At 40.6% G+C, this 21,683-nt stretch overlaps 5 protein-coding genes across 6 annotated transcripts; 2 read left to right on the top strand and 3 right to left on the bottom strand.

Annotated features, from left to right (window-relative positions):
- Positions 1–112: 112 nt before the first annotated feature.
- On the top strand, positions 113–4,284 carry LOC126796775 (uncharacterized). The gene is made up of 4 exons (XM_050523504.1): positions 113–841; positions 926–1,109; positions 1,206–2,624; positions 2,741–4,284. The coding sequence occupies exons 1-4, from the start codon at positions 113–115 to the stop codon at positions 4,282–4,284; spliced, it is 3,876 nt and encodes a 1,291-aa protein (XP_050379461.1).
- A 1,670-nt stretch (positions 4,285–5,954) lies between these two features.
- On the top strand, positions 5,955–9,239 carry LOC126797837 (putative E3 ubiquitin-protein ligase XBAT31). The gene is made up of 8 exons (XM_050524566.1): positions 5,955–6,371; positions 6,458–6,520; positions 6,637–6,708; positions 6,817–6,938; positions 7,041–7,181; positions 7,270–7,377; positions 7,907–8,162; positions 8,534–9,239. The coding sequence occupies exons 1-8, from the start codon at positions 6,174–6,176 to the stop codon at positions 8,921–8,923; spliced, it is 1,350 nt and encodes a 449-aa protein (XP_050380523.1). The 5' UTR covers positions 5,955–6,173; the 3' UTR covers positions 8,924–9,239.
- A 445-nt stretch (positions 9,240–9,684) lies between these two features.
- LOC126800047 (uncharacterized) lies at positions 9,685–11,025 on the bottom strand. Its single transcript, XM_050527332.1, has 4 exons — positions 10,916–11,025; positions 10,598–10,744; positions 10,353–10,499; positions 9,685–10,220 (listed from the first exon to the last, which is right to left on the bottom strand). Exons 2-4 carry the CDS (start codon positions 10,607–10,609, stop codon positions 9,723–9,725), a joined length of 657 nt encoding a protein of 218 aa, XP_050383289.1. The 5' UTR covers positions 10,610–10,744; positions 10,916–11,025; the 3' UTR covers positions 9,685–9,722.
- A 1,601-nt stretch (positions 11,026–12,626) lies between these two features.
- On the bottom strand, positions 12,627–15,653 carry LOC126799434 (uncharacterized). Of its 2 annotated transcripts, none has more exons than XM_050526635.1 (5): positions 15,011–15,653; positions 14,797–14,854; positions 14,582–14,699; positions 14,366–14,483; positions 12,627–12,769 (listed from the first exon to the last, which is right to left on the bottom strand). In XM_050526635.1, exons 1-5 carry the CDS (start codon positions 15,518–15,520, stop codon positions 12,710–12,712), a joined length of 864 nt encoding a protein of 287 aa, XP_050382592.1. In that variant the 5' UTR covers positions 15,521–15,653; the 3' UTR covers positions 12,627–12,709. The 2 variants fall into 2 exon arrangements, with proteins under 2 accessions (XP_050382592.1, XP_050382593.1); XM_050526636.1 differs by lacking the exon at positions 12,627–12,769 and adding an exon at positions 12,952–13,648.
- Positions 15,654–17,421: 1,768 nt separating this feature from the next.
- Positions 17,422–21,069, bottom strand: LOC126799687 (uncharacterized). Its single transcript, XM_050526933.1, has 7 exons — positions 19,410–21,069; positions 19,183–19,273; positions 18,891–19,048; positions 18,714–18,765; positions 18,515–18,594; positions 18,317–18,413; positions 17,422–18,230 (listed from the first exon to the last, which is right to left on the bottom strand). Exons 1-7 carry the CDS (start codon positions 21,054–21,056, stop codon positions 17,518–17,520), a joined length of 2,838 nt encoding a protein of 945 aa, XP_050382890.1. The 5' UTR covers positions 21,057–21,069; the 3' UTR covers positions 17,422–17,517.
- Between the last annotated feature and the right edge of the window lie 614 nt (positions 21,070–21,683).

The following is a 21,683-nucleotide window of genomic DNA, read 5'->3' as shown; positions in this document are numbered from 1 at the left end:
TAATTGTGCCCGAAATTTTCATGAGAGCATTGGAGTTACAAAACTGCACTTGCCAGAACCAACGACATGTCCACATTGTTATGCTCGCCTATTCCATCACGAAAGTAAAGACATGTGTTGCAAAAATGGTCGTACTATCCTTCCTCCGATACAATCTCCTCTAGAAATGTTCGAGCTATTCTCTGCTAATACTCCACAAGGGTCACATTTTAGGCAAAATGTGAGGGCCTATAACCATGTATTTGCATTCACGTCCATGGGTGTACACGTCGATCAAAATCTAGCGACAGGTGGTGGGACTTTCACATTTCGTGCTCAAGGATCTGTTTATCATAAGATAGGAAGTCTTATACCAGATGGGGATAATCGACCGAGATTTCTACAATTGTACATATACGACACATACCACGAAGTGGACAATCGTATGCTAGAAAATGAAGCATTGCATAGAGATGTGGTTGAGAGGATACAACAAATGTTGCACGCCCATAATCCATTTGTGCAAACATTTCATCACTTGGCTCAACGTCAAGATTTGCAAAATTGCAGACTTATTATCAGAGAGCAAGCTGCAAACCAACGCCAGTATACATTGCCTTCGGCTTCCCAAGTTGCTGCAATAATTGTGGGAGAGGATGAAAATGAAACTCTTAGGGGTCGCAATATCATGGTGAAAACAAGACAAGGTCAACTACTAAATATCTCAGATTGTGCTGGTTACTATGATCCCTTACAATATCCATTACTACTTCCATATGGTACATACGGATGGGACGTGAATAGTCGAAATAATAATGGCCGGAAACTGACATGTCGTGACTTTTACGCCTACATTTTACAGGTAAAAAAAACAATTTGTTGGTATTTTCAATATCAATTCAAATTATATATGTATATTAGTGTTAAGTAGAGTTTTTCATTTCAGATACGTCAACATGATGAATCAGTTTTACTACGAGGTGGTCGTCTGTTACAACAATACGTTGTTGACAATTATATCAAGATTGAAACTCATAAATTAAGATGGATCCGTTCCAATCAGACTAAATTACGACGAGAGTTGTATAATGGACTACAAGACTCGCTGAACGCTGGAGAAAATAATGCAGGTGAATTTCTTACCATGGAGTAGTAGTAGTAACATGTAATGGATGGTTTAGTATATCAAGCACTGAAAATCTTCATGCAAAATGTCTTCTCAATAGGTAACATTGGTCGTACGACCGTCTTGCCATCATCGTTTATTGGAAGCCCACGTGATATGAACCAGAGATATCAAGATGCAATGGCTTTGGTTCAAAAATATGGTAAACCAGACATATTTCTCACAATGACATGCAATCCAAATTGGGAAGAAATAAGAGCTGAGTTATTACCGGGTCAAATATCACAAGATCGTCCAGATTTGACCACACGAGTATTTCGTGCCAAATTTGAAGAGTTAAAGAATGATGTAATCAAGAGAGCAGTCTTGGGTACGGTGGTTGCATATGTATATGTCATCGAATTCCAGAAACGTGGTCTCCCACATGTTCATATGCTTCTTATGCTAAGTGAAGATGATAAGTTGAACAACCCTGATGATTATAACCGTGTTGTCCGTGCTGAAGTACCAAATCAAGACGATGAGCCAGAGTTGTATACTGCAGTGTTGGGACACATGATACATGGTCCATGTGGACCACTAAATCGCAGGTCCCCCTGTATGAAGCGTGGGACTTGCAAACGGGGTTATCCGAAGCCTTTTTCAGACTGCACCGTTCAAGGCAATGATTCTTACCCTGTGTATCGTAGGCGAGACAATCAACTTCACATGCGGTATGATCTTAATGAGAATCCAACAGTGGATAACAGGTGGGTTATTCCATACAACCCTTGGCTACTAAAAAAATATGATTGCCATATCAATGTTGAAGTTTGTTGTAGTATTAAGAGTGTCAAGTATTTGTACAAATATGTCTATAAGGGACCAGACAGAGTGACATTCCAAGTCCGACCAGAGGACAGTCAAGATGAAATAAGAAATTTTGTTGATGCAAGATGGGTTTGTGCACCAGAAGCTTTATGGAGGATATTCAAGTTTTTGATGAATCGAATATATCCATCGGTGCAAAGACTGCAAATTCATCTTCCAGATGGACATAGTGTTGTCTTTGATCCCAATGAGACAATAACATACATTCTGGAAAATGCCAGAAAATCAATGACAATGCTTACCGAATTCTTTACAAAAAATCTATACTATGAAGCAGCGCGTCAGTACTTATACCGAGAGTTTCCAGAACGGTTCACGTGGGATGGAGGAAACAAGGCATGGGAAGCAAGGGGGACAAACCAAAAAGTAATTGGAAGAATATATACAGTGTCGCCTACAGAGGGAGAGAAGTTCTACTTGCGTGTGCTTCTTAATCATGTTAGAGGATCAATATCATTTGAGGATTTGAGGACAGTCGATGGCATCTTGCAACCAACGTTTAAGAAGGCAGCTGAACGACGGGGTTTGTTGGAAGATGATGATAGTATTAGACAATGTTTACGTGAGGCCTCTAACATACGTATGCCTTCATCTTTAAGAAGGTTGTTTGTCACCATCTTAGTATTTTGCGACCCGCATGGGATACGAAGTTTGTGGCATGAATTTTATCCCTTCATGATAGAAGACTATCCTTCTTCAAGCACCACATGGAATGCACCCATGACAAATAAACTCTTAAAAGACTTGAACAGATTGTTGGTGCAGTATATAGTAAGTCTGTTTCTAACTATGATTTGCCAGAAGTGACGGAAGATAGGGAGGAAGAGTTAGCACTGCCAGGGATGATAGAAGATGAGATGTCAGTTATTATACCACAAGAAGATCATGATGCGGTTCATCAATTAAATGAGGATCAAGCTCTTGCATTTAACTCGATAAAAACTGTTATCGAGGGTTGTGAAAATGCAATATTTTTTGTCGATGGTCCAGGAGGAACTGGAAAAACATACTTATATCGTGCATTGTTAGCAAGCTTGAGAAGTAATCATCATATTGTGTTGGCAACTGCAACTTCAGGAATTGCAGCAACGATACTACCTGGTGGGAGGACGGCACACTCTCGGTTTAATATCCCTCTAAAACTTTATGCTGATTCTAGATGCAACATTTGTAAACAGTCTGATTTAGCAAAGTTGATAAGAAGATCATCGGCAGTTATTTTGGATGAAGCACCAATGTTGAACCGGTTTGCATTTGAAGCTCTAGACAAGACTTTTAAGGACATTACAGACTTAGATTTGTCATTCGGAGGAAAGGTTATGATTTTTGGTGGAGATTTTCGACAAGTTCTTCCTGTTGTCCCTAAGGGTACTAGGTGTCAGTTGGTGGAAGCAAGTTTAGTTAAAGCTTCATTTTGGAAGGATGTTAAGATTCTTCGTCTGAGACATAATATGAGATCCATCAATGATCCTGAGTTCTCAGATTTTTTACTTCAAGTGGGCAATGGAGAAACACAAACTATGCTTGAAGACATGATACAATTGCCTGCACCAATGGTCATACCATGGGAGGGTGAAGAGTCAATCAACCAATTGATTAATGAAGTATTTCCTGATTTGGATAGCCATGTAAATGACCCTTCTTATATGGTTGAAAGGGCAATAATAACTCCAAAGAATGATGATGTGGATGTACTCAACGAAATGATCATACAACGGGTTTCAGGACCACAACGCACCTTATACTCTTTTGACTCGGTGGAGGATGACACAAGAAATCTGTACCAACAGGAATTCTTAAATTCAATTTCACCTTCTGGTATGCCACCGCATCAATTGACTATTAAAAAAGGTGCTCCACTTATGCTTTTAAGAAATATTGACCCAAACATGGGGTTGTGCAATGGTACGAGATTAACTTGCCGTGGATTATATAATAACCTCATCGATGTAGAAATTATCGCTGGTCAATTTGCGGGTACAAGAGTTTTCTTACCGAGAATTGCTCTAAAGAGTAGAGAAGATTCTGGACTCCCTTTTGTGTTGATAAGGAAACAATTTCCTGTAAAGTTGAGTTTCGCCCTCACCATTAACAAATCACAAGGCCAAACAATACCGAATGTGGGTATTTATCTTCCATACCATGTATTCAGTCATGGACAGTTATACGTGGCTTTATCAAGAGGAGTATCAAAGGCTACAACCAAAATTTTGGTTAGAAAAGGCTCATTAGAAGGCGAGGAAGGGGTTCTTTATCAAGAGGAGTATCAAAGGCTACAACCAAAATTTTGGTTAGAAAAGGCTCATTAGAAGGCGAGGAAGGGGTTTTCACTGCAAATGTGGTGTATAAAGAGATATTGCTTCCTTCTGGATAATGTGATCTCACAAGGTAAATTTAATGTCTTTATTATTTTGGTAACCATGTTCAGCTAATAAAGCTCCAAACCTAAGCAACTTATATTTTGCAGGTTCTCATGGATAAGCTGTGCAACACCGTACCCGACGCTTTGATTTGGGTGACTTAACGCATTAAAATACGTAAGTTAATAGGTTTGGTTTGTTGTTTGTCTAGGTATTTTAATTGTTTAGTGATAGTATGGAGGATAAATTAAGAAACTGTAATGCTTGATTTGCAAGAGTATAGATTTCTAACCAAGTCTTTTTATCATCAAAATTCTCGTGAGATCAAGGAGATTTTCTAAACTTTAGAATATTTTAAAAACAAACCATGGATACTTGCAATAAAACATTCATTAAGCGTATAAAAAAATGATACATACTATGTACAATGTAATTCCGACAAATTGACTTTCTAAGGCGCATTCACAAACACATAATCTTTATTAAGTATGAATCTAAATATTGTTTAAAAGAGCCAGAAGAATACTAATTCGCACACGCGAGTGCGACCTCACACGAATGCATTGCACGTGTTTGAAAATTAAGTACTTAGTTGTAATCTTTGGATTAAATACCTTAAGGAATCAAAGGCAATGAGAGTTGTGATACTATCGCATATCAAAAAATCAAGAGCAATGCCGTTAATTATCGACACTACTAGCAATGTCCTACTGATTTTATCCAACATGTAAAAACACTGGATTTTGTTTTTTTTAAAGGGATTTGGTATGTATTAAAATGTTAGGTTTAAAAACTAAAAAACGGAGATTATGGAGTAAAAGTTGTCAAATATAGAGATTTCGACCAAATCTACTTTAATTTTAAACTTAAAATTGTTCTATAATCGGCGAGATTTTCTTAATAATTGCAATGTAATATTGCTCCTCAGTAAATGTAGAAAAAAATATATGCACACGCGTGAGCGCGGCCCTTCCGCACGTGCATCGCACGGGCAGGAAGGCTAGTTATTTATACTACAACAACAAAATCAAACGTGTTGTTATTTGAAGGGTGAAACCACAATATTATTCAAACAACTTATTCATTACACTGAGTCATCAGATTTTCGCGTATACGTATTGCTTAACTTATTATAAAATATCATTACAAGCTTAAAACGGCTCTTTCATTTCGGCATGTTTTGATAGAATTCCACAAACCATTTTTTTTCAGTATTTTCCAGTATGTAACTGTTGCAATTTGTATTTAAAACCATGGTTTCAGTTTCCTACGCATTGACCAAATTCAGTTGCAGTCATTTTTATACCAAACTTGGCTCTCCAAAACGCAAAGTGACCCCAAATAGAAATACAATACACACAAATGGACCAGGTCTCCTATTAGTTCTAGAAAAATAACTAATCCGACGAACATTATAAATCCCGGTGACATATCGACGGTGTCGATTCAGTAAACGTCGTAACTGGATTTTACAGTGTGAAACAAAGACTATTTTTTCACGACCATATAGAAATTATAATAATGATGAATGAAAAAGACGTATAAAATCTAAAAACAAATTCCGGGAACAAAATATCTGACAGGTGCTGCCCGAAGTCTGACAATCCTAAGCCTCTCAAGGACGCCCGGTCAGCTGCCCGAAATCTCGGCGGTCAGGGACCGAACTCCAAGACAAGGCAACGCTGCCCCGCCCATTACTACTTCTACTACTCTCACTTTTTGGGATTGCGTATTATTCTCCCATTGCGAGAGTGGGGCTGCACATTCGCCACTGGTGTGGTGGCGCGTGAGGATCACGCGGCTCGAGTGTGCCACCTTTTTATTTTATTTTTGGGGAAATGGGTCAGGGGCTGAGCTGCGTGGAGGCCAAGGAGAGTGGTGGTGGTGGTGGTGGTGGGTTGTTTGGCGCGGTGGAGAATGGGGAGGTGGAGGTGGTTGAGGATATGGTGGGAGCTGACTCAAGTGTTTTGGAGCTGAGGAAAGGCCATGGGAAGCTTTCAGCTTTGCATGTGGCTGCTGCTAGTGGTCGGATCGAGGTGGGTCTGGTTTGGTTTTGATGATTGGTGTTTAAAGATTTGATCTTATTTGATTGCTGAGGTTTGTTTTTTGTGGTGGTGTGTAGGTGCTTTCGATGCTTTTGGATCGTTGGTCTGTTAGTCCTGATATAGTGAATCGACACAAGCAGGTGAATGTGTGGTTTCGGTTTTTTGAAGATGAGACTAGTTTCAGTTTATAATTGGATTTGGATGGTGTTGTTTGTATCTGATAGATTGGATGTGTTGTGTTGTGTGATCGGTTCAGACTCCGCTGATGTTGGCTGCAATGCATGGGAATATTGCTTGCGTTAGAAAGCTTATCCAAGCTGGAGCAAATGTATGTTCTGTTTTTTTTCTGTGAAAATTATGGAGATTTTTCTTGTGTGGTTTTTAGCTGGGTTGGTGATCAGATGCTGATCTTGGGTTTTATGTGTCTGATTGTTAGATATTGATGTTCGATTCATTAAATGGAAGAACTTGCCTGCATTATGCTGCATACTATGGCCATTCTGACTGCCTCCAGGGCTTTCTCTCCGCCGCGCAATCCACCACCGTCGCAAATTCTTGGTTCGTCTTGCAAATCTCTCTCTTTCTCTTTCTCTAAATCTCTCTCTTTCTCTTTCTCTGTCTTATGATTGGTGTTTGATTTACATTCTATGGCATTGGCAGGGGATTTGCGAGATTTGTAAATATTAGAGATGGGGGTGGTGCAACCCCATTGCACTTGGCTGCCCGTCAAAGCCGGCCAGAGTGTGTGCATGTTCTTTTAGATAGCGGGGCTCTTGTTTGTGCTTCAACTGGGGGATACAGGTGACTGAATTTACCATTTTTTTAACTAATGTTGTGGATAATTTGTTTTGATTTGGCAATTAGATTGATCGATCTACCATATCTGTAGCTACCCTGGAAGCACACCACTTCATTTAGCAGCTCGTGCTGGTTCTTTGGATTGTATCCGAGAGTTGCTTGCTTGGGGAGCAGATCGGCTTCAATTAGACTCATCAAGGTAATTGTATATTATAGATGGTTAAATATATGCTTCTATATTAAGTTATTAACTTATTGGATCTTGCTAAGTTGAAGTAGTATGAGATCCATACAAATCAATAAAATTGAGTTCCTTTTGCGTGTCTTCATGTTCAATGAATCGTTACACTATTACGAGCCAATACATCATTACATTCCTGATTAGGAATGGCTCACTTCCTATATTCCTTCATCGGTACTGCAGTCAGCTAGTTGCTTACTTATTCCATATCACATGTTTATCTGTTGGGTTTAATCCTGGAAATGCTGACTTTTGCACCTGATTTTCTACATTGAAAGTCACTTTATTTATGAGGACATCCATTTATACATGGTCTGAGGATATGGAGTTTTTAAATTTTAGATCTAGTTTTTTTTTTTGATCTTGTCTTGTAGATTTGTATTCTCTACCATGCCAGTATCATCCTTGAATTATCAAAATTCTGCTTTCCACAGGGCGTCTGAATTTTATGAATCTGTTGTATAATTAAAAAGAATTATCTCCGCAGGAGAATACCATACCTGGTTGCTCTTAAGCACAAGCATCGAGCATGTGCAGCGATACTGAACCCTTCATCAGCAGAGCCTCTTGTCTGGCCATCACCTTTGAAGTTCATCAGCGAACTTAATCCAGAAGCTAAAGCTTTGTTGGAGAGGGCGTTACTGGAATCAAATATGGAGAGGGAGAAAGCTATCTTGAAGGAGATAGTTTCCTTACCATCTCCTTTGCATTCAGATGGTGAGACTGATGATTATGCTTCTGAGGTAAATGTGCTTTCTCTTCCTGCTTAATTATTTGTTTTTACTTTTTGACAGCATATTTGCTATAAGTGGGGCTCAATAGGAAAATCTTTTGCTGGTATGTATTATTGACATAATTTGAGCACTCCGAGTACAGATCACCAGAAAAGCAATTTGACTGAGCACACAATTTCCATTTTATGCACAGTTTCTAACAGTGGTGCTAGAAGTCGTACGATGTATATTCTGTTACATATGTTTGTCTTGCCTGAATGGGAATACATAGATACATATCGTGTTCATGCTGTTAGTCTTTGAGTGAAAAGATACTATAGCTTAGTTCTGTGAACAATGCATATACCTATCTTATTCACTTGTGGAATCATATCAAACAGGCTAGCGATGTGGACTTATGCTGCATATGCTTTGACCAGTTATGCACTATTGAGGTTGGACCATGCGGTCATCAGATGTGTGCACATTGCACCCTTGCCCTATGCTGCCACAAGAAGCCCGACCCATCAGCTATGTCTTGCCCTACAGTCCCTGTTTGCCCCTTTTGTCGAACCAGTATAACACAACTAGTTGTTGCCAATATCAAGGCCAACAATGATCTGGAGGTGGAAATGAGTCCCTCCAAGCCAAGGAAATCAAGAAAGTCTAATGTTAGTGAAGGCAGCAGTAGCTTCAAGGGCTTGTCACCTTTGGGCTCTTTTGGAAGGTTGGGTGGTCGCAATTCAGGAAGGGTATCTGCTGAATGCATTGATGAAGACATCAAACTTTGACATGTGCAGCTACGGATTTGTCCTTTCTCTGAACCAGTTTGACAATCCAGCAGATGAAACTAGCTTTCTTGAATTTGCTCGAGGAGTGAGATCATCACCGGTATGAACATCCTACTCAACTATTGGAGGTCTTAAATGCTATGAGCATATGAGAATATATGTCCTTTGGCGCACCAGAGTCTGCAGTTTTTTGCTTTCTTGAGTCTTGTCTAGTCTGCATTTCTTTACATTAAAGAAGCAGCAAAAACTTCAAGGGTTTGTCACCCAATTATATATATAATTCCATATCATATAAATAAAGTTTCATAAATTCTCTTCTCAAAGTGTTCCTAACCTGTTAAGTTCATGGGTCCTAAGTTCATTCTAGTTCTTCATGCCTCATTCACTTAACCTGAATCGTATAATGGCCTCTTGTTATGATAATGAATCATTGGTAGCAAAGTGAATAATCAATTCGAAACAGATCTAGGCTGCAATTTCTTTATCTAATAGCACGTGAAGGTGAAACTGACACAATTAGCAAATGGAATTGAGCAGCATATACTAATCAAGAATCGTTTGGTAGACACACCCTTAATCAGAGAGCTTGCTCAGAGCGTAATAATATAATGTACATGACTTCATCAAAAGACTTCACTGACATCAACTCAATAGCAAAGTTTATAACTTGTATTTGATCCTCAAAGAACTAAAAGTCTTACCTGTAAACAATATATAATTTCAACTTCAATACATGAATTGGGAAATCTCCAAATCCAGAACCAATGAGAAGAAAAAATAATACCCAAAGAGGGATCTTTCATTTAATGAGTTGGCCACACAAACATGAAACCAGCAATGGGGTTCTGAATCCACTTCCATAATCTATTAACTCTCTATTGTTAGATCTTGTTCCACCATTATCAGCATTCTCTGAAACACTTGATGTTTGAGCAGCTGCAACTACTCCATCCACAAATAGCTCGTTTGCTTCTGAAACCGCCGCAGCAGGTGAGAAATCGTCAGGTCCGTATTTAATTGGCCCTGGACTGTGAATTCTTCTGTTACTGTTGGTACTCCCTCTTCTTTCTGCCTCAAGAAAGTGGCCTAGAGAAGGAGTATTACTCACATGTACATCCTCAGGGGTCAGCTTGGAGCAAAGTGAAAATAACCAATGCTTGGATTTGCAATTCTTCTTGTTTTTTGAGGTTTCTACTGTCCTTCCCATGCTTGATCTTCGAGAGAGGTCGAAAATGCTAGACACTCCAATGAGGCTCCCCAGTGTGATGCCATTGTCATGGAACAAAGATCCAGTTGACTGAAACCAATTACATGAAAGAATCAACAAAACCATTACCAACAACACAAACTCTTTTTTGACTCACAAAACACAATGAAGTCATAGTGACAATGATCATAAACATCTTCAAGCCAAAAGCAAGAGGCTGACCTCTGTATCAAGATCTGAAGAAGCACTAGAAGTAGGAGAGCCAGTGACCAAAGTGCTAAACGAAGCCGAACCAGCAGATAACTCTCGGTTTCTCATCAATCCAACTCTTGCATTGAGTGGTCGCAATCCCAAAGGCCACCCTTCGTCCTATACTCAAAAACCAATTATAAGGGTTTGATTAGTCATTACTTGGTACTAATTAAACCAAAGCAGATTTATGAAAGACACTCTATCTATAGCATTACCTGATTAGCCATCGTCCCTCCTAGTCTTTATCTGGGAAAATAAGGCAGACTGAAGTCACTGAACAAAGCACTATATCGGAACTCCGGCACGATCACTTCACTTCACATGGCAACTGTCATTTCCACCATGATTGGTCTGTTTTGTACCTGCAGAATATAAAGAGATGAAGAGAATGCGAAAAGATAGAGACAAAGAGATGAACAAGAAAAAGAATGGTACTTCGAAAGCATGGGGGCCAACGGCATTGGCCACTTTAAGCACAAAAGAATCACAGGAACAGAGATTGGGATAGAGATGGGGTGAGACTGACGTTTTACCTTCTAGACTTCTAGTGCTTAAAGCATCCACTGGTTTTTGGAGACAGAGAAGATGAAGACCGTCTTTTATCGATGATTCTCAAATGACCGCACTAACCCCAACATTGAAAGGTTCCTTGCTTCCATCATCAGAGTTTCCACATGCCCCATTAGGACCATGACCATTCCTCCATAATATTAGACTATTAGTATAGTTGATATGCTGCGAAGGTTTTTGTGCATCTCTTTGAATAGTTTATATGTTACAGAGGAAAAGAGTATGGATGTATTAGCACTTGGGGTTTCATAGGGTTAAATAAGTTTGGAAACTTGATTTGTAATTTGAAATGAACGCACAGAACGCAGTGGCAAATACATAGAAACTTATGTATTCATTTGTGCTTATGAATTTTAATCCAGATCAGTACAATTACTAATTTGAAATTCATGAATGCAATGGAACTTCTATCAATGAATCTGTCATTCTATATACGAGGAATGTGGATCATTATGTGTTATAAAAGAAATGAAATTCATTTCATCATAATTGAGTTAATTTTAGATAGGGAAAGGTTCAAATCTCTTTATAATAGTGAGGAGGGTGAGAGAAGTCTCAGGGGAAGAGAAAAGAGAGAAACAAAAGAGCATGAAGGCCAAAGGCCTGACTCCTGAGAGATCTGTTACAGTAATGATGAAGGGGAAGACGATACCAGTTTTGGGCACTCTTTAGGTGAACATAAACTGTATAATCCTTTCTTTTGAGGACCCTTTTTCTTTTCGGTCCACAGGTTCTCTGTGACTAACACTGCACTTGTATAATAATAATAAGCATGAAGATTTCCATCATTCGAGTATAGTGCTTCTTATATAAAGTATGAACATGACTAGACCAAAAGTACTAAGAAAGTATTTGGATTAGGAAATCACAAGCAGATTCTCAATTTACTCCGTTCAATTTTTACTCATTAATGATCAATCTTTTTCTGAGTTTTGATATTCGTATCTTCATTTTTAAGTTGTCTTTGACTAGCTAGATAGCCAAAAATACTACAAAGAAAATTTGGCAGATATGATGAGAGTTTAGAAGCCTGCAACAGACTACTAAAACTACAGATATGAAGTGACTGAGCAAGAATGGTAAAAAAGAGCTTATAACCAAATACAGAATTTACGTGAAAATTTTGTAAAATAAGTATAGATTTTTGCTGCGAAATGTACCTATCCGTATTCAATATTTTTTGTGATTCATTTGATGATACGCTCTCTGGCTTAATCTGGACAAAGTTTTTATTCCAAATTAACACGATCTCTTCAGGAAACAAAGTACCATAACATCCCACTGAATATGTCTTATGTATATTCGAGCATCATAGTTTCACACAGAAATGCAGCACTCTTACAGTCGAAGCCAATTAGTAAAATGAAACCTTTAAACATCAAAACATTTTGAAGCAAATCAGCTTCACAAATGGTACATTCCAATGTGAGTAGGACCAAACAGTACATTCCAATATTCCATTAATCTCATCTGTTCTGTACTAGCAGGATCAGAAAGCAGTACATCTAACTACAGTAGCATGATTTGCATTGCTACCCGCAAGTATAGATCAGAAAGCAGTAAATCTACCTACAGTAGAAGGATTTGCATCGCTACCCGCAAGTATAGAGGTTAAACTTTCCGGAAGCTGCAACTGAAGTTTCACCTTTCTCAGCGTAGTGTATGATTCAATGTCTTTCAAAATATTAAAGGAAAAACTTGCATAATCTAATATCTATTTTTATGCAGTACAAATCCAATCAAGGAATCATTGTTGATCATGCATATTGGTGGTCTTGAGTTTTACCAGGTCTGTAATCACCAATTCCTAGCAAATCCTGCAAATGCGAAGGTTCTGAAATATGTAACTTTCTGCTAACCACAAGAAAGTAGAAAACAAAACCAACATTATGGATCATGCATCATATGTCTCTTCATTTTTTTGGCACAAGGAGAAAAAAAGGAATTTTTTTTTAATCACTCCAAGAGCCAGTCTTATTATAAATTATTATGTCTTCCATGTATGGGTTAGCAAATAAAGCCTGGAGGTAAGTAAACAGATAGCACATGCATAGTTCTGACAATTATAAACTAGATTATCTGATACTAGTATTATTTATCTTGAATTTTACTCCAAAGCAGACAAGAAACTTGTGTGTTTGGTGGTCTTCCCACTTCCCCATAATTTAACCATCACATAATATCAGAACAAGGAACAGAAGAAAATCATATCATCACTCAGAAAAGGGAGACGAAACATGATAATGCATATTTCATTTTTCCTTGCTAGAAGCAAGCTGAAGACATACATAGACGATTATAAGGGTAATACTTTTAGCAAGGCTATTAATTTGTGGCCATCCACTAAAAAAATTAAATGGGCTTTAGCGTCACTATTAAATTATAATCTGCACTACACAAATCGTGAATCAAAATCATACATAAGATGGATGAGCACTATGCAATGACGCTGATCTTGAAGACTACAGATTTGTCATCTGTAGTCAGCAAAACAAATCATTTCTTAATTTGCCTCATTTTTTGCCACCGTAAAATAATTTTACATGGGGCAAGGGGAAAGGTGTTCCTCCTTCCTGCTGTCTTGGTGAATCTTCTGAGCAAGGATGGTCTCAGTGATCATGAGAAAATGCAAAATGCTTAATGGCTGCAAACAAAAGCTAATCATCCCAATCACAGTCCCAAAGGCTCACAGATCACTATCGAAAGCAACAAGCATATAATGAGTTATGATTCGTCACTGAATTCCAATCAAAAGGACCAATCAAAATAGAGAATAAAGTAACTCAAGTAGACTGGTCTCCAGTCTCCACCAGACATCTGTCTTGATCTTGCCCCCCATTGACTTCACAATGGTAATTAGTTTAATCTTCTGTCAAAAATTTATCTTACTTTAATTAAAATTGTGAAATCTTGAATCAGATGCTTAAAGAAGTTTGACTCTCAACTATGAATACTTTGATCAAGACCCAAAGAGTACTAGGTGGTGGGTCATTTGCTTTTGTTACATGAATTGGTTGGCTAGGGAGAGGCTTTCAATTGCTAAAGCTTTAAGAAGGATTTTCTGTCTTTGTCTGTTATTACTGTGTTCTACAAGAATCAAAAACAACAACATGTCCAAGGCTGAACAGCAGGTAGGTAAGTAATTGGACTTGACAGCTTTTCCCATACTCTCACATATGCGTATAATTGGACAGGGAGCTAAATGAACTGAGTCGACCTATATTGGTAAACATGATTACCATCAAGTTAGGTTCAAGCTCTACATGAACAATGCATACAATGTGCACTTGTGCAGCAATGACATCTAAACAGACCAGCTAGATTGCAATAATGAAATTCATAACGAACACACACCAAGATATCAGTTCTCAACAATACCAAACAAACAATGCAAGTAAGAAACACAGGCGTACCGAGGATGCCTTATTTTTGGCTCTAGTTTCCGCTGTACTTGGAACATCATGATTCGGTTTGTTGAATCTCTTCTCCCTCCGATCACAGGAGCCCCATCCATCTGAAAATCTTCCACCCCTATTAACAAAAGAAGCAGGATATTATCAAAAACAGTGATCTTAATCCCTATGATCACCAGATAATCCAATCTAATGCTTAGTTTCCATAATTCTTACTGCATGTGTGCTCGAACCACAAACTCTGCACGCAGAACATTTCGACCTTCATCAAACTCGATGCTCTTGTCTTTGATCTCAAAGGAGAGATTGAAGTAAAACGATATCTTCCTCCAACCTGTACAAAACACAATAGACCGCCTCCTGCTCAATCAAATTGACATTTCGATTCAAACTCAGAGTAAACTACCAGAACCATTCTCCAAATTCATTACCTGACTTTTTTATGTAAGTGTTCCCTTGAATTTTAACGTAATCAGTTTTCTCCAAGATCTGGTAAATTTACACAAATCAATTAGACAAAAACGCTATATCGGCAGCTAATTAATTAGTTCAAGAATTTAGATTATCTAAAACGCCAAGCAATTATATAATCATAATTAACTGAAAATTGAGCTGAGAGAGCACTAATCATGTGATTAAACTCACAGCCATAGCTGCATCTTGATACTCCTTGAACAACGAAACCGAAGGGAACATTCCACACAAGCTATGCTGCGCCGTCTGCACAGGATTACTATCCCTCTCTTCTCTCGGCGGATAGCTCACCGGACTATTGAACCTCCCGATTCCCGGCGAGAGATGCGACTCCGGCGAAGCGTACACCGGCGTGGTAGGCGTGCGGGCTACATTTCTGACGACGGCGAGGGACTTGTCGTCGTTCGATGACCTGGCGATCTTCCTCGGCGGATGGAAAGCCCAAGGCTCCTCGACGACCTCGCCCTCCGATTTGGAGTCGGACTCGGCGGAGTAGGAGATCCGAGCGGTCTTGAAGAGCTTCGGCGGCGGCGAGGGGTTTGAGATCGGCGGAGAAGGGCGGTTGTGGTACTGGATCGCGAGGGGGTGGCGGGGTTGGAATTTGGATTTGGAGGAGTGGGAGGCGGCGGCGGAGTCGATCACGGCCCATAAAGCGGCGTCGTCTAGGTCTTTGTCGTCCATGGATTTGGGAGCTTAGGGTTTGGAGCAGAAGCTTGGGCTCTTTTGAAGGTTTGGCATTCTGAGGTTGAAGAAATGTAGAGAGAAGGCGCGAAAATTCTGTTTTCGAATTCAATTTTGGGGAAGAACACATGAAGGATACATGGTCTTCAGACAAAGACTTCCCGAGGAAGATGACTCCGTCGGGCCTAGCTATATAGCCCAATCCACACGGCCCACCTGATAGTTCCACCGTCCAGTCGTCCACTGCTTTACCAGAGAGAATATTACGACTATTACCATTTTTGGAGTACATTGCAAGTTATGCAACCCCAATTGTTTTTGGTTGCCTCAAAAGTTGTACAGGTCTAGAGATTAATCCGTGGAAGATTATATCTATAGGATTTTTAATCCGCTTGAATTTAATTTAAGTTTACAGATTAAATTAAATAATATTTAATTAAATTCTTACCAACTCAATTACTTGTGGTGGTTTTAAAATTTAAAATTAAATTGTTCTGAAAAACTTATTCCATAACTTACCGATTTGACCATATGTGGACATGTGGCAGATCACAAACACTAAAATTATCCAAATCAAAATCTAAAATTATTAGAATTGTCAAGTTAGGCAGTTTGAAGCTTGTTATGCGAATTTTATAGGATAACAAACCTGATAACAGATCATTTTAATCGCATTATTACCTGAAGGGAAGCATCGTTGAAAGTAATTTCTTGAAACAAATTTGCAATTTCAGCAGCCTATTTTATGACTTAGTTCTCAGCTCATACATTTCAAAGCTATTTAATCAAATGAACAAAACTGAAATGTAACTCCCCAGAATCCCCAGACTACGTTTGTTTTTGAATTCCAGCTTCCTTTTCTAACAGAAACTATATATACACACACTACTATTCACACAAAGTCACAAGCTGCGCATGTTTGCGATCCTCACATTCTGAAACGCCTCACAGCACTTCTCTCGAAAAGCCCAAAAGCCGTACACGCTTCTACATCTCTGTTCCCAAATCCCTGGCTCACATCACATCGTCGTTCAGACTCACAGCTCCCTTGTCCGCCTCCGCCACCAGTACCTTCAATTCGTTGACCGGCCACTCGAAATATCCCACCTCTTTCTTCACCGACGTCATTTCAGCCTTCCTCCGGCGGCCGATTTCCAAAGACATCTCGGCAAGCAGATTTAGATCCAAGTAATCTCCGAGCTTGTAATTCGTCGCTCTCAGCTTCGATTCCGACGAGTGCTTCTGGATCTGCGCACGGCGATCTTCCCTGCAGTCAAAATTGAGACGGAATTGGTAATAGTTAGTTAGAAATCTCGAATCGGAGAGCGCGAGGGAGTTAGGGATCGTACGGCGGGAATGAGATGGTGGAGATCGGCGGTGGAGAGGATGTGGAGGAAGGTCGACGGAGGCGTCTCTGAATGTCGTCGACGGTGGCGAGTGGGCTAGAAGGTGAAGAAGCTCTGGCTGTTTTCCTCTCGGACATTTTTGGCGGGTGATTTTGGAATTCAAAGTACTGTAACTGTAAATATGTAATAACCGCGAAACGATCTCGCCTTTTATAGAGACTAGCAGACATCAAATTACTTGAGTATAAAGCTAATTGGGATTACACCCTAATACCGAAAATTAAGGTATCGATGCATCAACATACTGAACAACTTTTTACGCAAAACTATGTCTCATATTGTTTTTTTGGGTCAAAATGTCTTATATTGTAATGCACATACATTTTCTGATGATGAATGGCTTTGATATATGACATTTAGTCAATTACAGCAAAAATACAATTCTGGCCTGATACAGCAAAAATAAGTATACAAGCATCCACTTTGTGGAAAATTGTTGTACTTTACAAGATTTTCAGATAATGGTGATGAGTATTTTAACATCTACAACAGAAATCCCCGTTCGTGCAGTTCGATTCTGTTCCTAGATCTTACTGCACCAGGGAATCGTTTTTGATCGATTTTGAGATGAACAACAGAATTGAAAACGAACTAGGTAGGACCTCCAAAAATATTGCTCTGCACTCTTCTTGGTATCCCAAAATTTTGATATGCCCTGATTTCACCTTCTAGGGTAGCTGTTACAATGACCAAGCCCCAAGCTTGCGTTGTTTGGCTCGATTCATGACCAAACAAAGAGGACCAAGAGGAAGACCAAGATGATGATGCATTGCCGGAAAATATAGAGGATGATGAGTCGCCACTATACCTAATTGAGGAAGGGTCCGAGCTGTTGAATGACTCGCCAATCCCAGAATCCGTTCGAGATATGTCAGATGGATCCTGATCTTCTGTCGGGGGACTTGAAGGTCTCTCCGCTACCGCAGTAGGAGGAGGAGTACTTGGATTTGTGTTTTTCTTTGGAAGAGGTGGCAACAGTCTCTTGCTCTCTTCTGGAGTAGGCGATGCAGCTCCTGAAACTGGCTGTATAGAGGAACGTTTTGAGTGCCTCTTGGAAGAATGAACAGGCATTGGCGGGGGAGGGTCACCTTTTATGGTGCCAGGCCAAGGGATTGCTACTGAAACATCTTTACACTGGAAATATTCATGAGATGTGGTGGTGATTGTGCTCTTTTTTCCTGTGGCTGACACGCGAGGCTCCTCACGCTTCCAAACATATACATTAGAGTCTTCACTAGCACAAATAATGTACTTCCCGTTCGGAGAGAACGACGCTCCAATTTGACTGCTTGTATTTCGGAAACCTGTTACATTTTCATGTATTATGTACCAGAATGTTTAGAGATCGAAGGTAATGAGAATATTTACTGATCAATTCATCATTACATACCTCTAAACTTATGAGTAACATCTCTATCACCGTCCACAATGCGAATCCGGGAATCAGCAGATGTGACAAGCATTTCGGATGGATTGATTGGAGAAAACTGTTTAGAAGAGAAGAACATTGAAGGTAAAAATCATTCCCAAGGAATTTATGCAGGAACAGTTGATTGGCAAAGAATCAGAGGGAGAACAATTACAGTACCTGGAAACCAGTTATTTTCTTTGATTGATTCTTCTTCTTGTTTTTGATATCAATCTGGCCTTCTTGACTTAATCTACAATCTAAATTACAAAACAAGATGAGACTTATCATAGACTGTCTGTATGAATATATTAAAACTAGAAAATAAAGTTCCTACGGGTACATGACCAATGAATATAGTGTATTAAAAGACTTGTACCTTCTGCATTGTACATGCGACAGTTCCCTTTGTGTGAGCCAGTAACGGCAGCCTGCAGTTACACACCATTTAGTTTCTAAGTTAATTTGACTTCATATGAAGATTCTATGCATGTAAGAGTACATGATACCAGCTAGAAATATAAGTGTGAAAACCATTATTAGATTTGAGCAGGACCTGGCCATCTGGAGTATAGCATGCAGCAGTGACCATTTCATGAAGATCTGTCCAGTCTACCACTTTTCGAGCAGGTATGTCCCATAATCGAAGTTTTGCATCAAGGGAGCCGCTGAGGAAAACATTGTCGTCCAAAGGATTGAACTGTATGCAAGTTACTGCCAGACCGATTTCAATGTTAAACTCAAGAAATCTAAGGAATTTAAATGAACAAACACTATGTATGCACCTATGCTGCATAATATAGGCTCAAATGCACACAGCTGAGCAGTGGTTTATAGATGCTTCTTACCATAATCATTGTGAGCAAACATCTTTAAACAACTCTTGGTCTCCATATCCCATAATCTAACAGTTTTGTCCATTGAAGATGAAAGCAATAGCTGCATGCCAAATCAAATGAACATGCAGATACATTAGCCACAATTGAAATCCTCATAAGCACAAATTATAACTCTACCATAACAAAGCACTACATTTCAGGCTCAATTAGATGAAAAGAATTATCTAAAAACTGACCTGATCTCTGGACCATGACAAGTCTAGTACAGCATCCAAATGACCTTCAAAGGTGCACACAGGTTTCTCTGAAAGGGCAAACACGAATTCCGGTACATGAACATAGTCAGGAATGACATTTGTCTTCCTAGAAGAGCCTCCCTTCCCCTTCTTCTTCTTCTCAGATGAAATTGAAGCCTCAGAGCTAAGAGACGGCGACCGATCCTGAGATGAGCACAACGAGGGATGCACCGGGGTGGCATTGCTATCCAATGACATAATCTCACACTCCTGAATCTCCCACACATGAATGACCCTATCCTCTCCAGCACTAGCAAGAAACCTCGCATCCAAACTAAACTTAATAGTCCAAATCGACCCCTCATGAGCCTGAATCTCCTGACACAAATGCAATGCTGACAGCTCCTTATATGACTTCCCACTGTGCCTAACTTTAATCCACTCGGAACTAGACTTCCCCGGCTTCTGGTCCTGCGGCAGCGGCGGTGGCGGCGGGGAGGCGTGTTGATCTTTCTCCCCAATCAACACGCTCACAGCACTCCCCACACCTTTGATGCTGTTCTTCAACAGCGCCACTTTTCTCTTGCTCATCCTTAGACTTTTCGACACAAACGAATTGGCTCCGGCTGCACCGACCTTCCTCTCGGTCCCTACGTCGACGCTGGTCACACTCTGCCGCCGCATCACCTCCTTCACCACCGGAGAGTACCCGACGGACTTCTCGAACTCGTCCATGGTCAGCTTCTTCCCCGTTTGGAGATCACTGAACTTGTTCCAACACCCGTTCTGATCGTACTCGTTCACGATGAACTCCGTTCCGGTGTCCAGGTTCTTGATCAGGAAGAACGCCCCTAGATTGTTGGTGAACTCCGTTGACAACGCCGTGCTGTTCTGCCTCTGACGCTGTGCCGCTCCGTCGCTTTGCGGCGTCGCCCCCACCGCCTCCGAGTAGTACGAGCACATTTTCGCGCTCGGCGCCGCGATCGTCGACGACGTTCTCGTCAGGCGTTGCTTCGAGACCGTTCCCATCACCTCCTCTTTTCTCCGTTTATCCGCCGAGAAAGCCTCGATTTCGCCCTCCGATCTCGACCGTACAAGCACCACCACCGGCGGCGGTGAAATCGACGCCTCCGGCTCCGCGCTGTGCTCTGGCTCCGGTCGCGCCGCTTCAGCTGGGAGTTGTATCTTCTCCACCGACAAAGTAGGGGATTTGGCAACGGCCGGGAGGACGCCGTTTGGGTTAATATTCGAGACGATGCGTTTAAAGCTGACGATGTCTTTGCCGCCGTTAGCCAATCCCATCCCCTGCATCAAGCGCCTGCGGCGCTCGGAGATCGAGCCCGGCGCGGCCATCCAGATGTTGTAGTCCGGCGTTAAAGGAGCCGAGGTGAAAGACGGCTCGGCGGCGGCGCCGGACAAGGCGCGGATGTCGACGTCGTTGCGGAGGGAGGAGACGCAGGAGGCGAAGGACATGCGGCTGTCGTCGAAGTCGTCATCGTCGGAGGAGGAGCCGTCGAGGTCGATGGGGACGGCGGAGGACATGCGGTCGCGGGATTCGAAGAAGGAGTCGTCTTCTTGGTCGTGGAGGCCGTCCCAGTTCATAGTCAAGGTCCTCTTCCGCTCCATCTTGCGCTGCTCCATGATCATCTTGCATTAGGGTTTTCGAATTTGGATTGGGATCGTTGAGAAAAGAAAGAAAAGGGAGAACTGAAAATGGATTTTGTGTGAAAGAGAAAAGTGGGAAGAGAGAAAAACGAGGGGGAGGCTAGGGGCGGGTGTTGGGTGGTTAATTACCGTTATGGAGGCAAAGAGAGAAAGAGTCAAGGGAGGGAGGGAGAGCTTTATTTTAATGGTTGATTTCGCGCGTTATTACATTACATTCCTTCACGTCTAATATAATACAACAATCTAATGTCTGTCCTTTACCACTCACTTCATGCCCACGTCATTCTTGGGTCGGATCTTATTGAAGCCCAAATACATATCGGGCTTTGGGAGCCGGAAGCCCAAATATATATCTCCTTTTGCTTAAGATGATGATTTTCCCAAGTACTGTGAAATGTGAAGTTCCCTCCAAATTATGTTTTTAAAAACGGTTGGAACCTAGTCTCACACACGGTTCTATTTATTATAAGATTAATTAAGTTTTGTGGTCTGAATCCCATGCTGCATTAATATTAGATAACTAATTCTTATAAAATTATGTTTGAATAATAGCAGGAGTCTCCTCTAACCCTACTCATTAATAGAACTTGTGCAAGCAACATGTACTAG

The sequence above is a fragment of the Argentina anserina genome, chromosome 6, assembly GCF_933775445.1.
Source record: "Argentina anserina chromosome 6, drPotAnse1.1, whole genome shotgun sequence".
Classification (NCBI taxonomy): domain Eukaryota; kingdom Viridiplantae; phylum Streptophyta; class Magnoliopsida; order Rosales; family Rosaceae; genus Argentina; species Argentina anserina.
This window is presented reverse-complemented; position numbering and strand designations above follow the sequence as displayed.